General features: G+C 36.5%; 1 protein-coding gene across 2 annotated transcripts; it reads left to right on the forward strand.

The window, feature by feature from the left end:
• Positions 1-1568: 1568 nt before the first annotated feature.
• smarca1 (SNF2 related chromatin remodeling ATPase 1) lies at positions 1569-25413 on the forward strand. 2 transcript variants are annotated; one of them, XM_079872971.1, is made up of 25 exons: positions 1569-1770; positions 3290-3373; positions 4423-4589; positions 4761-4861; positions 6610-6710; positions 7008-7187; positions 7681-7836; positions 8023-8154; positions 10743-10811; positions 10913-11022; positions 14158-14384; positions 14510-14631; positions 15951-16103; positions 16246-16378; positions 17589-17734; positions 17955-18083; positions 18312-18422; positions 19413-19526; positions 19643-19765; positions 19886-20018; positions 21554-21672; positions 21929-22003; positions 22097-22234; positions 24049-24159; positions 24734-25413. In XM_079872971.1, exons 1-25 carry the CDS (start codon positions 1714-1716, stop codon positions 24791-24793), a joined length of 3051 nt encoding a protein of 1016 aa, XP_079729097.1. In that variant the 5' UTR covers positions 1569-1713; the 3' UTR covers positions 24794-25413. The 2 variants fall into 2 exon arrangements, with proteins under 2 accessions (XP_079729097.1, XP_079729098.1); XM_079872972.1 differs by lacking the exons at positions 1569-1770; positions 3290-3373; positions 4423-4589; positions 4761-4861 and adding an exon at positions 5335-5386.
• The last annotated feature ends 244 nt before the right edge of the window (positions 25414-25657 follow it).

The following is a 25657-nucleotide window of genomic DNA, read 5'->3' on the forward strand; positions in this document are numbered from 1 at the left end:
GACATGTATGTACACGCAAACCGTCTCTGTGTGTGTATTCTGGGTGGAGGAAGAAAAGATGTTCCTCCCTCTAGTATCTTGTAACAAACCCAGCACATGACCTTGTGTGTGTGTGTGTTTGTGTGAAAACCCAAGGTCAGTTTGGAAAATGCTGTGAGGGGAATTTAAACTGGTTTACTAGGCCATCTGTTGTTGGAGCATCTGAGAAAGAAAGAGAGAAAGAGGGAGACAGAAAATAAAAAAGGAATTACTTCAAACTTTTGTTCATTTGAACACTTCTTTGTTATGAATGTCACCATAATAATCTGACCAACAAATATTTTTGTTCAGGTTGAAACCACCACTATTTCTCAGTAGCAGGTTGTGCTGCAAATACTGTGGTATCTGTCTGCCACCTAGTGACCAATATATATCAAAATAGCATGTTGGCATAAGAAAATGTATTATTACTGCCATCTTTACCCTTACACAGTAAAATAAATAAATGATCTGTACAGACAATGTATGGAGATACCTCAACCTAATAAGTCTCAGAGTGACCATAACAACACACTCTCAGAAAAAGGTACAGAAGCTGTCACTGGGGCAGTTCCATATCAAAAGGTATTAATATGTACCATTTAGGAACTTATGTGTATACTTTAGGGACTAATAGGTTTATTTAAAGTATTAATTTGCACCCCTTAGGGGTAAGTACAAAACTGTACTTCTGCCCCACTTTTTTTTTTTTCTGAGAGTGCACCGTTACTCTATAATACAATAACATGTTACACGATATCATGTCACAATATTACAGGGTGACCATTTTTGGTGTCCTGTCTCCAGCTGGAGCTGTCCCTGGAAATGTCCCTATTTTACAGCACATTCAAAATAGCCTGAAAATACACTGCAAAAAAGCCAGAGAAGAGAAAAAAAATTAAATAACATTTGAAAAAATGAAACAAAGTTGTTATTATTACTGTATACAACATATTCACAGCTTGTGGAAATAAAAATACTAAATACAGATGGAAAAAGCTAAAATAAATGAATTGTTAAATACAGTTTCATTTAGCATATGTTGTCATTTTTATTTTGTATTATTTCTGCAATTCTATTTTTCTTAGTGTAATTTTTTGGCAATTGTATTAAAACCAGTTAGGGGTTGACCTGCAGACATCATAATAATTATTAATTTTAATAACAGTATATGGAACCTACAACAATACAAAAATGTACTGTTTCCGTGTTTTTTTTTTTTTTTTTTTTTTAAATCATAGATAATAACAAGTAAGATTTCAATTAGATTTTGACCACTGAACTAAAAAACGTCTCGTTTCCATTTCAGAAATCTGGTCACCTTATAATATCATCAGGCATTTAGTTTAAACTGAGACACAAATGTTAAAAAACAAATGACACGTTTGATCTTTCTACCTGCTTTGCGTCTCGGAGCATTGTGAGATTTACAATATTCAAGAATTTCGTGCATCTGGTTAGTGTTTGACAGTTACCCATTTTTGAGCCTTTGATAATATCGCGAGATCTAATGTACAGCTCTGAAAGTGGCATGGGATCACTCTAATCTCGCGATATTTAGTATGAAGCTCTGAAAGGGGCGTTTGCGCGCGCCGTGACTGTACGGTCCTGTCATGACGCATATTCCAAAATTATGCTTTATAACTTACAGTCTGGTCACCAATAACTCATGAGAAGCTTCGCATATTGACCAACATGTCGGACGAAGAGCTACCGTCTACTTCTCGGGAGGCGCACGCGGAGGCGGAAGAGGTAAAGAGAAACAGAGAAGTACATAATATATGTTTGCAGACGGACATGAAAACCAGGATGCAGAAGTTTACAGTTCATCTGCGCTTGGGGGGAACGGAACATGGCGGGAAGGCGGAGTTCAGTTCACATCTGCAGAGCTTTAGATGTTTATTACTCTGTGCTCAAGAGCATGTCTTTTTATGGGGCTTTTGACAGATTTGCATGCGTTCCGTCTGCGGGCGGAGCAGAGTTGCGCCACTCTTCGTGCAGCCGCAGACGGAAAGCATGCAAATCTGTCTGCTTCCCATCAACAACTACCTGCAGTCGCTGCCCGCGTAAATAAACACTTACATACTCACTGATACCGTCAGCTAAAATGACTCGAACGTCATGTTGGTTTTATTTGAGGTCAGATAAGCTTGTGTATTGATATTTTGTTGCTATAAGCAGTTAGTTAGTTTTAGTTTTCAATAAGAGTCGTTTAATAAGAGATTTAAACGTTACATGGCTTTTGTCACACTTTTCATTATTGTTCAAGTTGCTGTGTTTACATAAAAGTGTCTAATAGGATTTGTGACACATTCATTAAAAAAAAAATCTTCTACCAATAACTACTATTATTCGTTTTAAAATAAAATTGAAGAATGTATAGGCCACATAATAATAATAATAATAAAGCTGTGCCTTATTCGGCCGCATTTTAGATGAAGCATAGTGAAGTCATAGTGCGTTAATTGAATAAAAAAAGACGGACTGACACTTTTTGTAACAGAGACAAAGATGAGCTTTTGCACAAAGTGGAAATATTTGCATGAATTACTAACTTTTACAGATTAGGATATACCGTGAAAAGTCAAATGTGTCAAATGCATTAAACAGCAGTTGGCAGGGCAAGTCACTTTTAAACATTATGCTTGTGAGTTAGTTTGAAGTGCTTAACAACTTGAGTTGTTAATTTTCCCGCCAAATCTCACTTTGTGACTATCCATATAGTTATTTTTTTTGCTACTGTAATATGCATAGCGCCTGAAATCTAGACTGTATCCAGAACAAGGACAAGCAATTTCATATGTGACCCTGGACCACAAAAACAGTCACATGGGTCAATGTTTTAAATTGAGATTTATACATAGTCTGAAAGCTGAATAAATAAACGTTCCATTGATGTATGGTTTGTTAGGATAGGACAATATTTGTCCGAGATACAACAGTTTGAAAATCTGGAATCTGAGGGTGCAAAAGAAATCGCCTTTAAAGTTGTCCATTTATGTTCGTGATTTTGCTGCATTCACTCACAAAAATAAATGTTTAATATCTTAACGGTAGGAAATGTACAAAATATCTTCATGGATCTTTACTTAATATCCTAATGATTTTTGGCATAAAAGAAAAATCGATAATTTTGACCCATACAATGTATTTTTGGCTATTGCCACAAATATACCCGTGCGACTTGTGACTGGTTTTGGGATCCAGGGTCACAAATATATTTTTCTGGATGCTTTTATATGAGATGTGTGTCTTTGATGTATGTTTCTAGGAGGACCCACCATTTCTCCTGGACCCTCCTCCTAAAGCAGCTGTGAAGGAGAGCCTGGCTGACCCTGAATATGAGGAAAAAAGAGTTGAGTGTTCATTACACTTTTAATGCACAAAAAATATATATAGTGTACTGCCAGCCAGCAGGTTTTTAGCTGAATTGAGTTAGTGGTAACTACAGGTGAGAATGAGGTTTGCAGTACCAACCCTTAAGACTAAGGTGGAGGTAATACCAACCAGATTAAGGATTTAGACTAGTTTTTTTAATTTATTTTTTATAAAAACTGAATTAAAAAATGCTTGACCCCTTTGTACCTTCAAATACTGCTTGAGAAGCATTTTTCAGGTTTCGGACACAGCTTAGAAATTCATGTTTCTTAAGTGATGTAATAAAAATTATGTAAAATCAACCAGCCAATTTTAAAATGTTAGGTACATTAAATGTAGAAAAAAAAGTGTTGTTTTTCCCAGGTAGTTTTTATTTTTTATTATTCCAAACTTTGTGAAGTTAAAATAGATTTCACTGAGTTTGAATTAGGGCTGCATGATATTGAAGAAAAATGCGATATGCGATAATTTATTAAATAATGCGATATTCGATATGCGATATGCGATACGATAATGCTTAAAGTGTGTAAAATAAACTTAAATTATCTTTAAAATATATTTAAAATTATATAACCTACATAATACGTGTTTCACACTCTTTTTGTGGCAAGAAAACTACAACTTCTGAAAGTGAACAGCAGTGTTTTACTGTAGCATAAGTTATTTTTACATCAGTGTAAATCACAGGGTTTAGGGTTTCAGGTAGGCCTACATTAGGATTATTTAGTTTCTGTTGTTAAATAAAGCTATGTAAAAATAAAACACTGCTTAGTTTTCACTGTATGAATTAAATACTGATTCTTATTAAAGCTACAAAAGTTATTTAGCCAAGAGCAGTGAGTGATTTTCTCTTTGTCTTTTGTTCATGACCCTAGTTATTGCAAGCCGTTGCGATATGCATATCGCGATATATACATTTGCGATATTTCGATAATTTCGATATATTGTGCAGCCTTAGTTTGAAGTAGGAATTTGCAGATCTTAATTTACTCACAAATCTAATCTATGTTTCTCACTTAAATACAGAAAACGGACCGTGCAAACAGATTTGAGTTCCTGCTGAAGCAGACTGAACTGTTTGCTCATTTCATTCAGCCTGCCAGTCAGAAATCCCCCACCTCACCTCTGAAGGTGAAGATGGGGAGACCCCGAATTAAACAGGATGAGAAACAGAACCTGCTATCAGTCGGAGAGTAAGCCAGACACACACACACACACACACACCAGCACACACACACATACAAAAAACATGCATGCTCACACATTCAGATGCATGAGGTTAGCGACCAAAAGCTGCTGGTCAGACACGTGTCGTCATGGTGATTTGGTTTGATTTATTTCTGGCCCGTGGTTGTGTGTTTCAGTAACCGTCATCGTCGAACAGAGCAGGAGGAGGATGAGGAACTCTTATCTGAGAGCAGGAAGGCAGCTAATGTTCTTGTTCGTTTTGAGGAGTCACCCTCATGTATGAATCAATGTTTTTATGAACAGTCAAGTCTGTTTCTGTTTATTAGCGAGTCTAATAATTAAAAATAATAATTAATATTAGTACATTAATAAATTGGTTATTTAAAACAAAAGTTTATATACCCTCATGTCATTCCAAACCCATGCTGTTATTTTTTTCTGTGGAAAACAAGAGGAGGATTTTGAAGAATATTCATATAGAACAGGGTTCACCAATCTCAGTCCTGGAGGGCCGCTGTCCTGCAGAGTTTAGCTCCAACCCCAATTAAACACATCTGAACCAGCTAATCAAGGTCTCACTAGGCATACTAGAAACTTTCAAACAGGTGTGTTGGAGCTGGTTGGAGCCAAACTCTGCAGGACAGCGGCCCTCCAGGACCAAGATTGGTGAACCCTGATATAGAACATTGGTGCACGATTTGATAGCGTTCCAACAAAACTGTGAATAATGACTTAATTTCTGCCTGTTCCTCACGCATAGCTATCATATGACTTCAGAAAAGTCACATGGACTACGGTTATGGTACTGTCATTGTGTTTTTTTTTTGTGTTTTTTTGGGGATCTTGACAGCTCATGTCTTTGTGTTACACTATAAAGATTGTTTTAAAAAAAATCATTAGTTTGTATTCCACAGAAAATATAACAGCATACAGATTTGGAAACACTTGAGGGTGAGTAAATTCCTCTAAAGCAGTGGTTCTCAACCTGGGGGCCCGGGGTCCACTAGGGGACACGCATTAAAATAAAACAAAATTAAAACAAATGAAGGTAGGAAAACACTGTTCTAAGAACAGTGTTGGGAAACACTGTTCTAAGAACAGTGTTGGGAAACACTGTTCTAAGAAACTGTCCTAGTGAATCCAGTTGTTGAGGTCATGAATTTAAATAAGATATATTATCTACAACAACTAGATTCACTAGGAAAGTTTCTTCGAACAGTGTTTCCCAACCCTCTTCCTGGAGGCACACCAACACTACACATTTTCCAACTCTTCCTAATCAATCACACCTGAATCAACTCATCAGCTCGTTACTAGACTCCAAGACCAAAAATATATGGGTCAGATAAGGGAGACATCCAAAATGTGTACTGTTGGTGTGCCTCCAGGAGCAGGGTTGGGAAACACTGTCTTAGAAAACGTCATGTGAATTAATAAAATCTTATAACTGTATGCTCATTTTTATTATGAATATACATTTTTCTAGTTATGCCAAGCTCTAAAATATTTTATCAGGAAGAAATTGTGAGTAAAAAATGTGAGTTTTCAAATATTGTTGTAAACAATGGGGGGTTTTGAAGGCAAAAAGGTTGAGAACCACTGCTTTAAAGTTGAAGTGCAAAATTTCTGCACTACTAACAGCCCTAATGGAGTTGCAAAAATAATGATTGTTTTCAAGCTCAAAAAAAGCCCACCAAGGCCATGCATCCTCATTATTTTTCTGTCTTTGTTTTTGGCCTGTTTGCTATAACTTTATAGCTTCTTTGCACTTTTGTATGTTTTGAAACAATTAGTTTTGCAATTTTGAAATTACACATGGCATCTTTAATTACACACTAGGTGACAACAAATGAACACAAACTGTGATAACATGCTGTCAAGAAAAACAGACACCAGTAATGTAATATGTGTAACATTTCTCTTCCAGTACTTCCAGTTTATTGAGATGATTTATTATACTGTAGCTCATTAACCTGTGATCAAATTTAATGACCATTGATTATTAATTTTTTCATTCATTGACAGACGTTAAGAATGGAACTTTGAGAGACTATCAGATCAGAGGCCTGAACTGGATGATTTCTCTGTATGAGAACGGCATTAATGGCATCCTGGCTGATGAGATGGTAAAAACCCCAATGTATCACTCTCTAATATTTTACAATAAAGGTCAACACAGCAACAGTAGAGGCATGTTCATAGTGGCAGGTCTACTTAAAAGCAACTATATGATTTAGTATTTGAATGCCTACATTTCCAGAAATAGTCTGAATATACATCATTGTGGAACCACACTGACAATGAAGACACGACTCCGGCATCTTATCAGCTTTTCAGGCTTCAGTGAAAGTGATTTTTCTGGGTCTGTCTTGTTGATGTCATGGACTGTGACTCATTGGATTTGTGTGTTCTGATTGGTTCAGGGTCTAGGTAAGACCCTGCAGACAATCGCGTTGCTAGGCTACCTGAAGCACTACAGGAACATTCCCGGCCCCCACATGGTCCTAGTGCCCAAATCTACCCTACATAACTGGATGAATGAATTCAAGCGCTGGGTGCCCACCCTGAAGGCCGTCTGTCTCATTGGGAACAAAGATGAAAGAGTAAGGCTGCTCACGTCCTTCTGTTGTTCCCTTTCTACCCACTTTAATCTTACCAGCAGGGCCTTCAAAATGCTTGTGTAATAATGAATCAGTCTTAATTAGTATGTGTGTGTGTTTTAGGCAGACTTCATACGTGACTTGATGCCTGGTGAATGGGACGTGTGTGTGTCCTTTAGTTTTTCTCTTACTTTGCTTCCCTCTATTCACCTTTCTACCCAGTTTCATCCTACTGCAGGTCCTTCAAAGTTCTTGTGTAATAATGAATCAGTCTTAAAGGGATAGTTCACCCAAAAATGAAATTTCTGTCAATAATTACTCACCCTCATGTTGTTCCAAACCCGTAAGACCTTCGTTCATCTTCGGAACACAAATTAAGAGAGCTGTCTGACCTCCCTATAGACTGCAACATTATTACCACTTTGAGTAATTAATGACAGAAATGTCATTTATGGGTGAACTAACCCTTTAATTAGTATGTGTGTGTGTGTTTTAGGCAGCATTCATACGTGATGTGATGATGCCTGGTGAATGGGACGTGTGCGTGACATCGTACGAGATGGTGATTCGGGAGAAATCTGTCTTTAAGAAGTTTAACTGGCGCTATCTGGTTATCGACGAGGCCCATCGCATCAAAAACGAAAAATCAAAGGTATTTGAACACAGATGAACAACTGATGAGACCCAATTAATGCAAGAGTAACTAAAAAGCAGAGAAATGTGTCTCATAAAACTTCTGAGTTGATTTAACGATCTGATACAGAGGAAAAGACTTCAGAGAATCTTTCCTCTTTTTCTCTTTCTTGCTGTCTCCTTCTCTTTTAACTCACGCTCTCAGTTGTCAGAGATTGTGCGCGAATTTAAGACGACCAATCGTCTGTTGTTGACTGGTACCCCACTGCAGAATAATCTACATGAGCTCTGGTCTCTTTTGAACTTTCTGCTGCCTGATGTGTTCAACTCTGCCAGTGTGAGTCATACTTTTTTGAATATCACATCCTGTTTTATCTCCTCCCACACTTGCGGTGTCTGTCAGAGTTGTGTTGGAAGCGTGTGTGCAGATGTGTTGTTTGTTTAGAGAAGTCTACACCTTAAGCCCTATTCAGACAGGATTAACTTTACAAGGGTAGATGGAGTAATGTAATTTTACCACAGGACGTCTGTAATATTAATGGACAATTCGCACAAATGAAAAAATATATATATATATGCAGAAAAACAGTTGTTTTTAACCCTCATTCTGAAATGATACATTTTTAAGGGGCAGCTCCTTTAAGGCTTGTCAGTAAACGGCCAGTGTTATAATTGGGAACATCATTCCATCAATCAGTAAACATCATTCCTTTGAAAAGTTGCTATTGCACGGGAGTTTGAAAACATTCTCCATATAAAACTGTCATTTACAGACCAAGCAAAATGAAATCATTTACTTTTGGTTTGTAATGCAGCTGCTGTCAGATCCAATACTTCATCTTTCAACAAAAGTTTCTTTGCGAACTCTCCATTAGACCGTGCCTCGATTATTGTAAAACAAAATGCTCCGAACAAACATATACCCAGGACGCCATTGGAATCCTTCTGAAGCCTGTACAGAGATGCAAACGAGATATTTAAACTGGACGTGTCAAAGCAAACATTCTTTCACTCTTTGATTTGTCCTGTTGTCAACAAACTCAAGCACGTGGAGTATGTCAGAAACTGAACGGGCAACTGTATACTGAATCCAGTTTATGTCAATATCAATGATTATAATGGGTTCTATTTGCTTTTGACACAACGTGACACTCATATCTATTGTAGGCAAATGTCAGTCATTGAACGCCAGTGGGTGGGGCCTATAGTGTGATGATTTATAACTATTCATCAATGTCTTGCTCTGGAGGCAGTCATATGCAAATTTATTTGCCCGTGTGATGTCACAGATCCCACAATAACAAAACAAGTCTTTTTTGGAGCTTGATTAAATAAATGCTTTGTTTATAATGAGGAGGACGTTTTAAGCTATGAAACTTGCAGGATGTTTTAATGGTACAAAGACCTGTCAAAAGATCAGCGCAAATTTGATTTCTCATGTCATGATCCCTTTAATACTTTTATTAAGCAAGGATGCATTAAATTGATCAAAAGTAACAGTAAAGACATTTATAAAGTTACAAAAAAATTCTATTTAAAATAAATGCTGTTCTTTTGAACTTTCTATTCATCAAATAATCCTGAAATCAATATATCGTAATCGCAGTTTCCACAAAAATATGAAGCACCCCCACTGTTTTACTATGATAATAATAAATGTTTCTTGAGCATCAAATCAGCATATTAGAGCGATTCCTGAATGATCATGTGACACTAAAGACCACTCCAAACTTTTGAATAGCCTAAGGCCACATCCACACGAAGCCAGAGCTTTCCCTATCCAATCTTTTTTTTCCCTCGTTTAAAAAATAAATTCCGTAAACACAGCGTCGTCTCAAGAAATATCTGTGTACACATGAAACCACATAAACCGACTCAAAACGATGTAGTATACATGCCATGTGGCACTGTAATTCTGACACAGAGATACACTAAAAACGGAGAAGAAGACTTGGAGCATGCGCATAAACTTTGCGCTGTATACAATAATAGGCTCAGTAGCGTCTTCTACTTCTATTTTATTTTTTTTACCAAGAACTTTATTGAACAATATATAAACAACTATAAATGGCCTGGTACAAAATATGAAATGTCTTAATCAGACAACAGACAAGCATCATAGTGTAAGAAAGAAAATATAAATAAATAAAGAAGTAAAATAAAGAAATAAAATAAAATACATTCAAGCAAATAATAAATATAGAAATAAAAGAGGCTCAGTAGCTTCTGCAGCACGAACAGAAGCATGTAGTCCGCAGTTGTTGTTGCTGTTACGTGACGTAGCGGTGTCTGAGTAGAGTCGACACGTGCGGTGATGACATCATTGTTTCACAAAATATACGGATTGGCTGGCTTTGGCTGTACATACGAAAACGCAAGGGTGAAGTTTTCAGATTTATCCACTCTGGGACCCAGTTTAAAAAAATAGTTTCAGGCTCCCAAAACGCTGGATCTGTCTGGACGAAACGCCGATACGATACAAAAATTTTACGTACTGTATACAGCTAAACGCGTCTCTGTGTGGACAAGGCCTAAGAGGTACAATTTCGATCATAACTCAATTTTGACAACATATAGTTACTGTGTTGTACTGTTACATGGCAGGCATTTCCCAAAGGGATAACAAAACCTGAAGTCACCTACATTTAGGGAAGCAGCCAACAGGATAAACATGAAACCTAAACAAGCAGAAATGTTTAGGGATAGGTTAATTAATAATAAATTCGTTACATTTATATAGTGCTTTTCTGGGTACTCAAAGCACTTTACATGGAAGGGGGAATCTCCTCAACCACCACCAATGGTTAGGTTAGGTTAGGTTTAGGGATATAGGATAAAAACATCATTAGCTTAGTATAAAAAATAGCAGAAATCACTTGAATGTTACTACCATGACAACATGTCTGCGTGTTTCTATAATTTTAGGATTTTGATTCATGGTTCGACACAAATAACTGTCTGGGTGACCAGAAGCTGGTTGAAAGACTTCATGCAGTGAGTCTAACTCTCTCTCTTTTGAGTATATTTTTTGTATTTCCAGCATTGAAGTTCTTATTGTTGATGAGACACTCAAGCCATTGAATGGTTGTTTTCAGGTTCTGCGTCCATTCCTGCTGCGTCGCATTAAAGCAGAAGTAGAGAAGAGTCTTCCTCCCAAGAAAGAGGTGAAGATTTACCTTGGGCTCAGTAAAATGCAGAGAGAATGGTAAGCTCCCACACAACTTCCTTGAAAAATAAAAACAGGTATTGAAGGGATGAGTCAAATTTATCATTGGATCACAGTCATATAGTACGGTGACGCATTGCTGCCACATACATATTATTTTTCCCCCACAATTATGTCGTAATAACGAGATCTTATGTCGTTTTAACAACATCTTTTTTCGTAATAACGAGATCTTATGTCGTTAAAACGACATCTTTTTCTCGTAATAACGAGATCTTATGTCGTTTTAACGACATCTTTTCTCGTAATAACGAGATCTTATGTCGTTAAAACGTCATCTTTTTCTCGTAATAACAAAATGCTATGTCGTTAAAATGACATATTTTTTTGCCCTTTTAAGGAAATGTGTAGTCATGTACAAAATATGCCTTTATCCACATAAAATTGACAGCCTATCGCGCCTTTATCACACTTCAACGTTCAAAAAGCTTAAGCAAATAGTAGCCCCCAATCAGGCAAAATTAATCAATGAGGCCCTTTTTTAAAAATATATTTTATATAGGCCTATAAGTTTTTTATACATAATATATTATATATAACATCTAACAGAACATAGCCTAAGTTGTTTATTTTTTACAACATTGTGTTCTTATTTTGTTTAATTAACGAAATGTCAATCTTCGTCTTTATAACAGAAGATACAATACAATACAAAAATCTTCAAGATACAGCCATACAATCTTCACATGTATAAACGGATTGTCACCTTATAAACAGTCCTTTGTGTGGTGGAATAAGCAATGCTATATAGAAATATATGGTTACCGGTAGTATCTTAATTTAAACTTTATTTTATTATTTTATTAGTTCATTAACTAATTATGCTAACTCAACTAATTTAATGTAAAGAGCTGGATACTAATTACTAATTAAATAATGTCAAATATTAAATGTAGGCTATTGATTAGTTGCCATAGACTAAAGGATTTTAGTAGTCATTCATTTAAGAAATTAGGACTAATCGCACGTTTATATTCAATCCTGGGTGCATGTAGGCTATAGCCTATATTCCACGCTCAAGCGCATGCATAAAACTTGCCGCAAAGCACCGGCAAAAGTAGGCAAATGATATAATAAATGTGTCTGAAAAAAATAATGAAGCAATTTAATTGTTTATTAATGAACTAGTCTTTTCTAATTCAGTGTAGGCTGCCTGCAAACAAATCTCCATACATCTCCGCTGTAATGTAGCCTAGATGCGCCTTTCATACGGACAGGATTACATAATCAGATGGTACCGTATTTGCTTTCGATTGGATTTTTTTCGTTGGTGGACATTTTTTTAATAAACTTTATATAGATAGTTATATTTCTAGGCTTGTCTATATACACTGTTTTTCAGTTCATTTTTGAGACGCGCTCCAATTCACAGAGATCATGAAAGCGCGCCCTGTTCGTTTTATTTTATTTTACAAAAGCACAACGTTTTCTTGTTGTTGTGAGTTTACACAAATAAAAGTAGTTGCGACTGATGTATTATTCTTTTCTGTATGACCATGATGGAGTATTTTCCACTGTTTATAGGAAAATGCGAGTGATGGCACCGGCGCCTCCATGTCATGCAGTGCGCAGTAGCCTATAAAGTAGCCTATTAAGCCACATTAAGCTTTTTCTTTATTATTAGGGTTTTCTATGGGAGGAAAACGCTTAGCCTAATGTGCAATTAAACGCAATGTTTGTATTCTGGGCTCATGTGCTATTAATAAGGTGTGTACAGAATTTGATCTTTTAACATGAATGTCCATTGGGGGCTGCTATTTCTTCAGCTTTTTGAACGTAGATGTATGATAAAGACATGATTGGCTATCAATTTTATGTGGATAAAAGCATATTTTGTACATGACTACACATGTCCTTATAAGGCCAAGAAAATATGTCATTTTAATGACATAAGATCTCGTTATTACGAGAAAAAGATGTTGTTTTAATGACATAAGATCTCGTTATTACGAGAAAAAGATGTCGTTATTACGACATAAGATCTCGTTATTACGAGAAAAAGATTTAGTTTTAACGACATAAGATCTCGTTATTACGAGAAAAAGATGTTGTTTTAACAACATAAGATCTCGTTATTACGAGAAAAGATGTCGTTAAAACGACATAAGATCTCGTTATTACGAGAAAATATGTCGTTTTAACGACAAAAGATCTCGTTATTACGACATAATTGAGTGGAAAAAATAATATGTATGTGGCAGCAATGCGTCACAGTAATATAGCACCTGACTACATTAAAAGTCAAGTGTAAATTTACCCAAGATGCATTGTGATCATATCACTGAAGCAAAATTCAGAGGTCAGTAGGAATAGATTCTAACCACATCTGATGAAACTATGTAAGTATTAAGAGGTTGCGCTACAAGGTATTTATCACTTTGATGGACTAAGTTAATTTTTTTCCAATAGTAAAATATTGAGACATTAATATCACCAGAACATGTGTGGTAAAAAACCCTTTTAGTTGTACCACGTGCTATGTTGAGGCTTTGTTGTTTTACACTGTTTTCACCATGTGATAAAGACAACAGAAGCTGCTGCAGTCTTACATTCTTGTCACCCAATCCGTAATACATGAATTACAGAACTAGACTAGGAATCTCTTATTTCTCTCCCCAAATATCTTAACGTCTCTTTTCATTTTCACGTGGGCGCTGTAAAACTTGCCATATGGTTTGATAAACACTTTGGGTGATTATTTATAGTGTCATTTGTACTGGGTACTGGTGAAATGTAAATATAAATAAACACTGTTGCTCATCACCCAGATTTTTATTGATTCCTAACACTCATCAGTGGGTTGTCTGAAGAACTTCAGCAGTCTTTCTTTAGAAAAAGTTAATGTTAATGTAAAATTGATAAAAAAGATATTTAAAGAAATAAGAAAAATATCTTGATAGACTCACTAGTCAACCTCACTAACCAATTTCGTCAGCTGTTGGGCGACTAGACGACCATACTGCTCCATTGCTATTACAACTTGGCAATATAAACTACTAAACAAGCTCTAGATATGAAAACCTTGAAAAATGATGAGCAGTTGTGATGTTGGAATAATACAAATTACAGACTGACTCACTGACACACAAGTGTTTGTTTTCTTTATTTAACCAGGTACACACGTATCCTGATGAAGGATATTGACATCCTGAACTCAGCCGGAAAGATGGATAAGATGCGGCTTTTGAATATTCTTATGCAGTTGCGGAAATGCTGCAACCATCCGTACCTGTTTGACGGAGCGGAGCCTGGTCCCCCATACACTACGGACACACACCTTGTCATCAACAGTGGCAAGATGGTTGCGCTGGATAAACTTCTGCCTAAAGTGCAAGAGCAAGGTGAGGAGTGTGTGTGTGTTTATTAGCTTTCAATTTTGATCAGGCAGATTTTTATGCTTTTATTTGGAATTTATGATTTTTTTTCATGTTTTTGTGCATGTTTTCTTGGACATATGTGTTTGCAGGATCCAGAGTGTTAATATTCAGCCAGATGACACGCGTGTTGGATATTCTAGAAGATTATTGCATGTGGAGGGAGTTCGAGTACTGCAGATTGGATGGAAATACACCTCATGAGGCCAGAGAGGTACACTCTCACACATTACCACACACATGCACTAAAATAGATACATAGTTACACACATGCACGTCACACAACAGGTTCTTTTTAGTTAATCAAAAACATAAAGTGCGACCAGTGTTGTCGATTCTCAAACAAATGACTCTTATGAGCCAGTTCTTTTTTTACTGAATCAAAATCATACAGCATAACCTGTGTAGTTCAACTGATTCATGTACAAATCATGACTCTTTTGAGTCTTTACTGACTGGTTCTCTGTAGTAAATTTTTTTTTTTTTTAATTGTATGGATGCAAACTTGTCAACTTTAGGCAAAATTGCCGTTTTGGATCCAAAATAGGTCTTCAAAGTAAGCTTTAATTATAACACTTATTATAGTTATTAAATGTTTTTATTTTATTTTAAAGTAAAATAATATTATTACTGTAGTATATTTATTTATGTTTTGTTTAACATTTACAATTTAATTAAATAATAGATATTTAAATAATCATTAGTTTAATAATAATTATTATTGTATAGTCTGTTTATTAATATTGTAGGTTCCATAAAAAACAATATAGGGTCTAGAGTTTGTTTTTGCCTATATCTTCATGCTGAAATAAACTATAAATCCAAAACTGATATTTAAAAAAAAATCTTCTTCTTCCAAAATATTTCTAAAAAACCTCAATATAATTATAAAATAATTATTTGTGAAACCATTTACAAAGTAGAATTTGTAGGAGTAACCAGAGTTGTGGAATTATGATTCCCATCCCTAAATACCAAGAGGTAGAAAGGAATGATTCACCAAGAGGAAGAAAGGAAATCAACAGGCTTTATAAAATTATGAGGCAAGTACAGATACTTCATGTGGAATCTCAGCAGAGTTTATATAAAGACACTGATTAACCAACCTGGTAGTCATGGAAACCGAACTGATTAGTTCTGGGGTGAAACTCTGCGGTTACATGGGAATGTAAGACACACTCATAAGCTAAGAATATTCCTGCAGATATTAGACATTAGAAAGGTGGAAGTGTCTCCTTGTATCAGTTTAAAATCGAACAACCAGTCTGTCTGTTTTAAAGTGAACTTTTAAGTAAATATTGGGCAGAATACGAATCAGTTTAATTTATTTTGTCGATGTGTCATTTGTATATGTAAATTGCATTATGTATGTATACCGGCCACTGACCACCCTGATCGACTACTAATGTGAAATAGACCTTAATAATTAAAATTATATACGTGGCTTAAATAAATTATTTCGGTCACTCTCTAAATTGCTGCCCTTGCTGTGCTTTTCCTGTTCTGTCCTTCTCTCTTGTTGTTGTGCATTAGCAAGCCATAGATGCTTTTAACGCCCCGAACAGCAGTAAATTTATCTTCATGCTGAGCACACGGGCAGGTGGGCTGGGGATTAATTTGGCTACAGCTGACGTGGTGATTCTCTACGACTCAGACTGGAACCCACAAGTGGACCTGCAGGCCATGGTGAGAAACACACACACAAAACTACAAAACTGAGCTCACTAAACTTTATGATTGTGAGCCTCAGGGAGATGCCAGTTTTCTTTATGACTGCTTGTTTTTAAGTTTTAATGGTTTTTGTTGTGTCGTGTACTATATTATTTAGGACCGTGCTCACCGTATTGGACAGAAGAAACCAGTTAAAGTGTTCAGGTTGATCACAGACAACACTGTGGAGGAGAGAATTGTGGAGAGAGCGGAGATGAAACTACGCCTGGACTCCATAGTCATTCAGCAGGGTATGTATACACTAAGGGGGTAAAACAGTTTCTATTGTCTCTGTCAAAAATCATTGTGACATATTGGCCACTAGCAAACAGCATGAGGTTTCAGTATCACACACCAAACACATGTATCCAATACTAGCTCAAAAACTGCTCCTGTGGGAGAACAATAATATCTACAATTTGCAAACCCATCTTTAGAGTTTTGTTTATTTTAAAGGGATAGTTCACCAAAAATGTTTAATTCTGTCATCATTTACTCACCCTCAAGTTGTTCCAAACCTGTATGAATTTCTTTCTTCTGTTGAACACAAAAGAAGATATTTTGATGAATGTCGGAAACCAAACGGTTGATGGGCCCCATTGACTTCCATAGTATGGAAAAAAATAACATCAACTTTTTGGTTTCCGACATTCTTCAAATGTCATATCTTCTTTTGTGTTCAACAGAAGAAAGAAATTCATACAGGTTTTGAACAACTTGAGGGTGAGTTGATGATGACAGAATTTTCATTTTTGGGTGAACTATCCCTTTAAGTAATGCAAATCACTTATAATAACACATTTGTATATAACAAAGTTTGTTTTTGTTTAAATGACTGCTAAATTAATTTCCACTCTGCCAGAACAGCCATTCAGTGACAGAGAGAATTACTGTAATTTTTTTTGGAACATGGACACTTAACAATTCATACAGTTTATTATTTATATTTTCAGAGGATTCGTTAGACAGAAAATCTATTTATTTACACCACCGTTAAAAAGGTTGGGGTCAGTAAGAAATTAATACTTTTATTCAGCAAAGATGCGTTTACTTGATCAAAAGTGACAGTAAAGACATTTAAAATGTTATTAAACATTTCTATTTCAAATAAGTGCCTTTTTTTTTTACTTTCTATTCACCAAAGAATCCTGAAAAATATGACAGTTTAAGCAGAACAGCTGTTTTAAACATGATAATAATGAGAAATGTTTCTTGAGCACCAAATCAGCATATTAGAATGATTTATGAAGGATCATGTGACACTGAAGGAGTAATGGCTGCTGAAAATTCAGCTTTGTCATCAAATGAATTTTAAGTTAAAAAAAAGTTATTTTAAATTGTAAAAAGTATTTCACAATATTACTATTTTTACTGTATATTTGATTGTGAGAAATATAAAGGTTTAGTAGCGCTTGTGTCAGTCTTATGACTTATTATTTTCTTCTATGTGTGCTCTTACAGGACGGCTGATCGACCAGCAGAATAAACTGGGGAAGGATGAAATGCTACAAATGATCCGACATGGAGCAACACATGTGTTCGCCTCTAAAGACAGCGAACTAACAGATGAAGACATCGACACCATTCTGGAAAGAGGTGCCAAGAAGGTGAGTGGACATGGACACCTTGGACTAGACTGAATACTATAAAGTTGCTTAAATTTACTGGAAGACTCCATAATAACTTTAGGTCCAAGTTCCAAAAGCATTTGTTTTCAAACTCAGACAAATAAAACACATCAAATTTCCTTCATATTATGAGAATTTTTTCAATCTTACACTTTGGCTGATACCATTTAGCCCTGTTTAACTTTGTGTGTCCTCTCAGACGGCTGAGATGAACGAGCGCATGCAGAATCTCGGCGAGAGTTCGCTGAGGAACTTCACCATGGACACGAGTGCCACCGAGACCAGCCTTTACAAGTTTGAGGGAGAAGATTACAGAGAGAAACAGAAAGTTAGTGTCAGTGTGGAAGTTAACCAGGTGGAAATCAATTCATACTCATTTATGATGCAGCACTGAAGTGCATTACAGTAAAGCGAGAGTCTATCAGTGAGAATCTGGCAGGTTTGTAAGCTTTGCTCCTGTGTATGTCACAAACTGTGAGAGTTTATGTGAAGGTGTGTAGCTGAAAGTGTGTTTGTGTGTGTTTAAGTTTTAAACAATTCTCTCTGTGTTGTGCAGCTTAGTTTGATCGAATGGATCGAGCCTCCTAAGAGAGAAAGGAAGGCCAATTATGCTGTAGATGCTTACTTCAGAGAAGCACTGCGAGTCAGCGAACCAAGAGCCCCGAAGGTAACACATACACATGGTTTAGACACTCTGAAATGATTTTTTTTGTCAGTGCTACTCATGACTGCATGTAGGTACAGTCTACACAACACTACTACACAATAAATAATGCTCTCAGATCTCTGTTTTCTTCACTGACAGTTGCACTGGATTCAGTGAGTTAAAGTAAATGTAGGAACTCAGCTGAAGGGTGCCGTATCATCATGTATTGGAAGGACGTAATAGATAAAGAGTTGAAAAACAAAGGTTGCAGGTTCAGACGCTGACTCAGGAAATGACCTCATGAACTAGACGTTCTTCTTTCCTCTGTCCTGTCACTGCCGTGCCCTTGAGAGAGACACTTAACACTAGATTGCTCCTGAGGGACAGTTGTTAGAATAGTGCACTGTAAGTCATAAAAAAAACATCAATAAGGATAAAAGTGGCTGCTAAAGAAGAAGGGAATGCACCTTTTATGCAGCTTCTTAATTTCTATAGCTGATTTAATCAATAGTCACATATATTCAATTTGAAATAATAACAATAAACATTATAATAATAATAGTATATCAAATAGAATAGTATATAAATAGTACTAAAATAAAATTTATTCTGGTTCACACTGTCCCAACAACTGTTGGTGAATGTTTTTTTGGCATTTGCAAGGGCAGCGTAAACTAGCTTTAATAGTGCCTTGTCGTTTAAAGAATAATGATTCCTAGTGTGATGAAAGTTGATAGTTTATAAAGTGATAACCCTGTCAAGCAAAATAGCAGGGAGCTGATAAACCTCAATTTTAATGAATATCATTCAATTAAATTGAAAATCAAATGAGTGTTTTTATTAAAGTGAAGTGTCCGCTAGATAAAGATGCATCTGCCAGGAGCATAACAATGTTTTATCATTATACAGTGCACATCAAGGATCACACAAATGTTTTAATGACAGTATACACATAAGTGTCTGTGGAGAGATCATGAAAAGGGTGTGTGTATGTGTGTGGATGTGATCCAGGCTCCTCGGCCTCCAAAGCAGCCCAACATCCAGGACTTTCAATTCTTTCCACCACGTCTCTTTGAGCTGCTGGAGATGGAGATTCTTTACTACAGGAAAACCATTGGATACAAGGTGAGCACTTCATGAACATCATGTTTGTTTTCAATATTTGTGTAAAATCAGTTGCTTCCGAAAAAGTTGCATCTGTTATACAGAGGTGTGCGATTGTGTATTTGTGTTTACTGTAGGTTCCACGTAATCCAGATATCCCAAATTCAGCACAGGTCCAGAAGGAGGAACAAGCAAAGATAGACGAGGCAGAACCCCTCTCACCTGAGGAGACGGAGGAAAAAGAGAAACTACTTACACAAGTAAACACAAACACTCACCCTCTCTTCTCTATCACTTACTCATACATTCACTCACACTCTCACAAATGTGCTAAGTACAGAGCAATGCTACAGCAGAATATGTTTGTTTGTTTTCCCCAGGGTTTCACAAACTGGAACAAGCGTGATTTCAATCAGTTTATTAAAGCTAATGAGAAATATGGTCGTGATGACATTGACAACATCGCAAGAGAGGTGGAGGGCAAGACCCCTGAAGAAGTCATGGAGTACTCGGGTACAATACACAACAATGCAACTACACACAAACCTATTATATATAGAAAATTTCATACTTAGAATGTGCAAGCATATATTAGAAAATTTTTCAGAATTCACTAGTCGATGGGTTACTTGAACTAAATGGTCTTCAGGAAGCCCTGTATAATTAGGCTGGTTTTGGGTTGAAGTATTAAAAAAAAAGAAAGAAAGAAATACATCATATAATATTTTTTTTTGTTTGTTATAAAAATAAAATCTATATTAAAGGCATAGTTCGCCCTAAAATGAAAATTAAGTCATAAATTACCCACCCTGGTGTTGTTCTAATGTCTTGTGCCCTTCTTTCTTTTATGGAACACAGAAGGAGAATTAAAAAAAATGTCCCGCTCGCACTCGTCCATATAATGGCAGTGAAGAGCAACCAGCATCAGGAAGAAGAGCAACCATCATATCGCAATATCTATAGAAATCTTAGGGGAAAAATGCTATCCTTTATTTTGTGTTACTCTATACCGTGATGAAGGCTATGCATCATAAATCCTTTTTAAAATACCCAAGATGACTTGAAGAACACAGATAAACCATGTACTGTTGCAATGAGGCCAAAATCAAAAAAACTCCCAGACTGGTGAGCTAACATTCAGAGTCTTGAATGCCTTGTCTGTCATATGCGACGACATTTACGCGGCAGTAGCAGCAGCTGCACGCTGTGTCTGCTTGTGTTTTGACGCATGGAAACCAGCGTTAAGGTGCAATACTGTTACCTACTGTATGTTGGGATGTCAAACAGATACTGGTGCTGGATTATTTACGTCTCATATTATCATATGTGCACTATTCATTTTTAAATATTATTGTTATCACCAATATTGCGACGCCCCTAATTAACACGATAACGATATTTCATTTTTTAAATACCGTGATTATCGGTATTTAAAACCGATATAATTTTTACAAGTGTTCTGAGGGTATACAACGTGAAATTTTAGGTATTATTTAATGAAAATCCTGCCTTGGCCGTTGGTCTGTGCACAGCTACACGACGTGTGTTTGTGTGACTCTATTAACGCCGCAGTTCACTCTGTCTCGCCGAGAAAAAGCACACAAGTAGTTAGAAATCAAGATGAACAAAAACTTCTTTTTTAAAAAGCTTGATTCTGGTCACTATTCACTACCATTATATGGATGAGCGCGAGTGGGACATTTCTTAAAAATTAGTTTTTTGGTCCATAAAAGAAAGAAGGGCAGACGGCATTAGAACAACACCAGCATTTATGAAAAAAATCATATTTAATAAAATAATCTAAAAAATATTTAAGGAAAAACAATGATAAACTAAGCTACTTCACTAATCGACTAGTCTACTTTTGGTGACCTAGTCAACCATTGTGACTCATCCCTATTGTACACTATGCACAACTACATACACACACATACACATGCATCAAATACACAATCAGCTAACCTCACACTTGTCTGAACTACACAAATATATTTCACTCCAGTATCAACTACACAGACACACATCTCACACTTTTGTCCTTATTATAGCGGTGTTTTGGGAACGTTGCAATGAGCTGCAGGATATTGAGAAGATCATGGCTCAGATAGAGCGAGGAGAAGCTCGCATCCAGAGACGCATCAGCATCAAAAAAGCCCTGGATGCCAAGGTCAACCTTTCAAAAACTCACAATGGAATTCAATTACGCTGTTGACAAGCAGGTTTTTTCTTTAGTGGCTGCTGAATTATGATTGTGTGGTAGCTTTAGTTTTTCATGCTTTTGATGATTTGCAACCTCAATATAAGGCAAAATCAGTCACAGCCTTATCATGGAAAGCAAGAAACTTTCAGAGGAAATGTAATTTTTGATGCAATAATAATTAGTAAATATTTCTTGTTTGATGGTGTGTTTTGTGTACTTGTAGATAGCACGGTATAAGGCTCCGTTCCACCAGCTCCGCATCCAGTACGGCACAAACAAAGGAAAGAACTACACAGAGGTGCGTGCATGTGAGAGAGAGTTAGTGTATGTGTGTAGTGTGTTTACTAAGAACTTAAAATATGGAAACTTTTCTTTGTGTGCATGTCTGCAGGAGGAAGACAGGTTTCTGATTTGCATGTTGCACAAGATGGGCTTTGATAAAGAATATGTTTATGAAGAACTTCGACAGTGTGTACGGAACGCTCCACAGTTCAGATTCGACTGGTTCATCAAGTCCAGGACTGCAATGGTGAGAATGTTTTTTTTGTTAGAAGCCAGGGCTCCTAAAGTCTTGGAAATATCAGGGAATTTTTTTGGTTAAAAGTTCTTAACAAGAAATTGCTAAATTTTAAAGTCCCCATGAAATCAAAACTGACCCTATTTACTTTGTTAGCGCATATTACTAGTCTTGTGGTGAACAATTAATCTGTGCAAGTAAATATAAAAAAAATAATAATAATTTTACCATGGTAATCTTTAATCAAAATCTGAAAAGTTTCTTCCGGTCTGGAATGGCGTCTTTTTCTGATGACATAGGTTTGACGGCTTGGTTTGAAAACGCTTAATCACTCCCCTCAAACCGTTAGTCTGCTATGAGCGAGAGATGGAGAGGAGGAGCGCTAAGTAAAACCCTGCCCTCTGTTCAATATTCCGTTTCACTTGGAAATACGTCATAACACTGGAGAAAAGTCGTTTGCAACTTCCGGTTCACGGGGACTTTAAATACTCAGCCAATAATCACACATCACTGGAAAATCCATGGAAAAAATCATTGGTAGGGCTGTCTATCAATCAATCAATCAATCACAATTCACTATTGATTAATATATATCAATATTTGATGAGAAAAACCTCCAAAAGAACAAAGATGTTTTTTGTAGCAGACTAGTGAAGAATTTCATAGACGGTTTAAAAAAAAACATTAGATGTAAATTGCAAAAACTGATTAAACCATCTTTTAGGAGCATCACCACATGGAAAAAAAGCTTAATGAATGATCTAAATCAGTGGATCTCAACCTTTTTGACTTTCAAGATCTCCCTATTGTCCACAACAATATTAGATTTGTTTTTCAATTTTTTTCAAAATCGAATCTCCCCCCTCTATTTCTTCCCAATAAAATATTTTAGTGCTTGACATAATTTAATTTAGAAATATCTGAAAATACTAAGAAATATCTTAATCTTAAGTTTAAGTGTCTTGCTTCTATCCGTATGACCATAAATTACAAAGTAACAAGTTCCTCAAAATTCCCCTGATCACGCCGGCACCTCACCCGCACACAACTTATTCTAGCATTGCTAACTTGACATCGCAGCCTGTTAATTATCTAAATAAAATAGTCAAACCATGTCCATGCTACAGAGGTAACTGTTACCCCTCGTTTAAGAACGAGCTCCTCGATTTGTCCTGGCAGGTCCTTCTCCTGCTCGGAGCCAGCCGGATCTGTCTCACTCGCCATGCTGTTATTCACGTTTCTGCCTGCGATCCCCATGGTGGCGTGTAAGATTGCAGTCATCCAAATGATGAAAAAGTTTTAACGTAAACAACGTATTTTGCGACACCACGAAATAAACGATAGAGCATAATATGAAACGATATACCTTTTATTTCGTCCATCCGATATATATCGTCATATCGCACAGCCCTAGTTGTACGTGTATGTGGGTTTACTGAGATGTACTTTGGGGAAAGCAGTGAACTGAATCTCACGAAGCCTCCATTTGGAGTGGTCTTCAATTGGAAAAACAGTTAATACATTTTGTTAAAATGGAAGATGTTTTCTTTTACAGTTGGGTTAAGATGCCTAGTGTCCATGTAAAAACAATAAAGCCTATGAATGCGTGTCTCACACACAAATGCAAACCAACTCTCTTTTTAATCATATTGCATCCAGGGATTGTTTTTCAGGTCATATTGGTGTGCATGTTTATGAAAGCGTGTGGGTGCAGATGCGTGTGTGATGCCTGAAAGGAATTTAAAAAGTACATGAGATGTGATGTATAACTCTTGTGCTGAGATGATGAAAGAGTTTCCTTCCGTGTGTTTTGTCTGGTTTGCTAGGAGCTGCAGCGTCGCTGTAACACGCTCATTTCTCTCATTGAGAAAGAGAACATGGAGATAGAGGAGAAAGAGCGAGCTGAGAAAAAGAGAAGAACACCCAAAGGACAATCAGTAATACGTCCTGTCTTCTTTCTTTTCGCTCCATCTGTTGTGCTCCGTGCTTCATGTCCCCAAAGACTTTCCCTCTAGTTCCGAATTATGCTTGAACAACTGAACAAGAACAACATGCAAATGATCAAAATTCCCCTCAGATTTACTGTCCACAGTAAAGTTTACTAGTATATCCCACTGACGATTTCAAACCTGTCTATCTATCTATGCATCTGTCGATCTATCAGAGCATGTGCATGGTGTGAGTTGCAAGATTTTGCCTGGAGCGAGGAGCATTTTTTTTCTGCCCGTGTTCTCTTTGCTCCAGTATCGTTCCATCACATGCTAAATGCCTATAATGTCAGCAAGATTTACAATGTGTTAAATCTGTCTACAAGACAAGAACAACATGCAAATGATCTGTCTATCTCCATCTGTCTGTCTGCCTGTCTATCTATCTGGCTGCCCATGTCTTAATCTAAAGTCATAATGTCAGCAATGTCAGTAAGATTTAGAATGTTATATCTGTCTGATTGTCTATCTATCTATATGTCTGTCTGCCTATCTATTTATCTATCTGTCTATCTTGTCACAGGCTCACAAGCGTAAAGCCGAAGTGTCGTCTGACAGGAAAGAGAAGAAATCTCGTACCTGACTCCTGTGCCCGCAGTCCCCCATTACGAAGCACTACAATAATCAATGCTCTCTACAACATTTTGCCGTTCCGTTTTTTTTTTTTTTTTTTTTTTTATCTGTTATATCTGTGACTCAACACCAGTTTCTTAAAATAAACATGTAAATTTTAGAAAAACAAAAGCTTTTTTGGGACACATAAAACACTTCCATACCGTGTTCAATCTTGTCCCACAGGCTGCATACTTGTTGGCAGCTACACGTTTTGCTAGAGCTTGTTTTTATCAGTTTTTTTTGTTTCATTTTTTTTTCCAAATGTTCCTTGTTCATATCAACATTGTCAATTATTTAGCATGCTAAACAGGGCCTCTGAAGCCCATTCTGATCTTGTTTGTGTGTTTCATAAATGAAATTCTTTTTGCCTGAGACTGTTATTGTATGTTTAAGGTCTCTGTGATTTGCACCTTAATCCATGTGATCTGTAGCTTTGCACATCCAATCTTCTTAAGCTCTTTTATACATTTCATGTGCCATTTTAATGTTGCATTCAAGCTATTTTACACATTCTTGTTTGAACCTTTGCTGATCTTTATATGTACAAGTCCAGTATTATTAAAAAACGAAATGGGTTGGTTTTCTTTATATCTTACTATTGTTTATAGTGGAGAAAAGCAATGTCCTTGTGCCACTTTGACTTTACAAACTTCGCATAATGGGGCTAAAATCGTGTGTCCTAACCAGGCATGGCAAGACAGAAGAAGCAAAAACCGATTCACAGTGATCAAGGGACCACTTGAAAAGTACCCAGTCCCCAAACCCATCTGAAACCAGGCTGGGAGACGAGCAAAGACCGGCAAACAATCCTAGACTACTTTAGGCAGTTGTT

The sequence above is a fragment of the Squalius cephalus genome (genome assembly GCF_949319135.1).
Source record: "Squalius cephalus genome assembly, chromosome: 5".
NCBI classification, from domain to species: Eukaryota; Metazoa; Chordata; class Actinopteri; order Cypriniformes; family Leuciscidae; genus Squalius; species Squalius cephalus.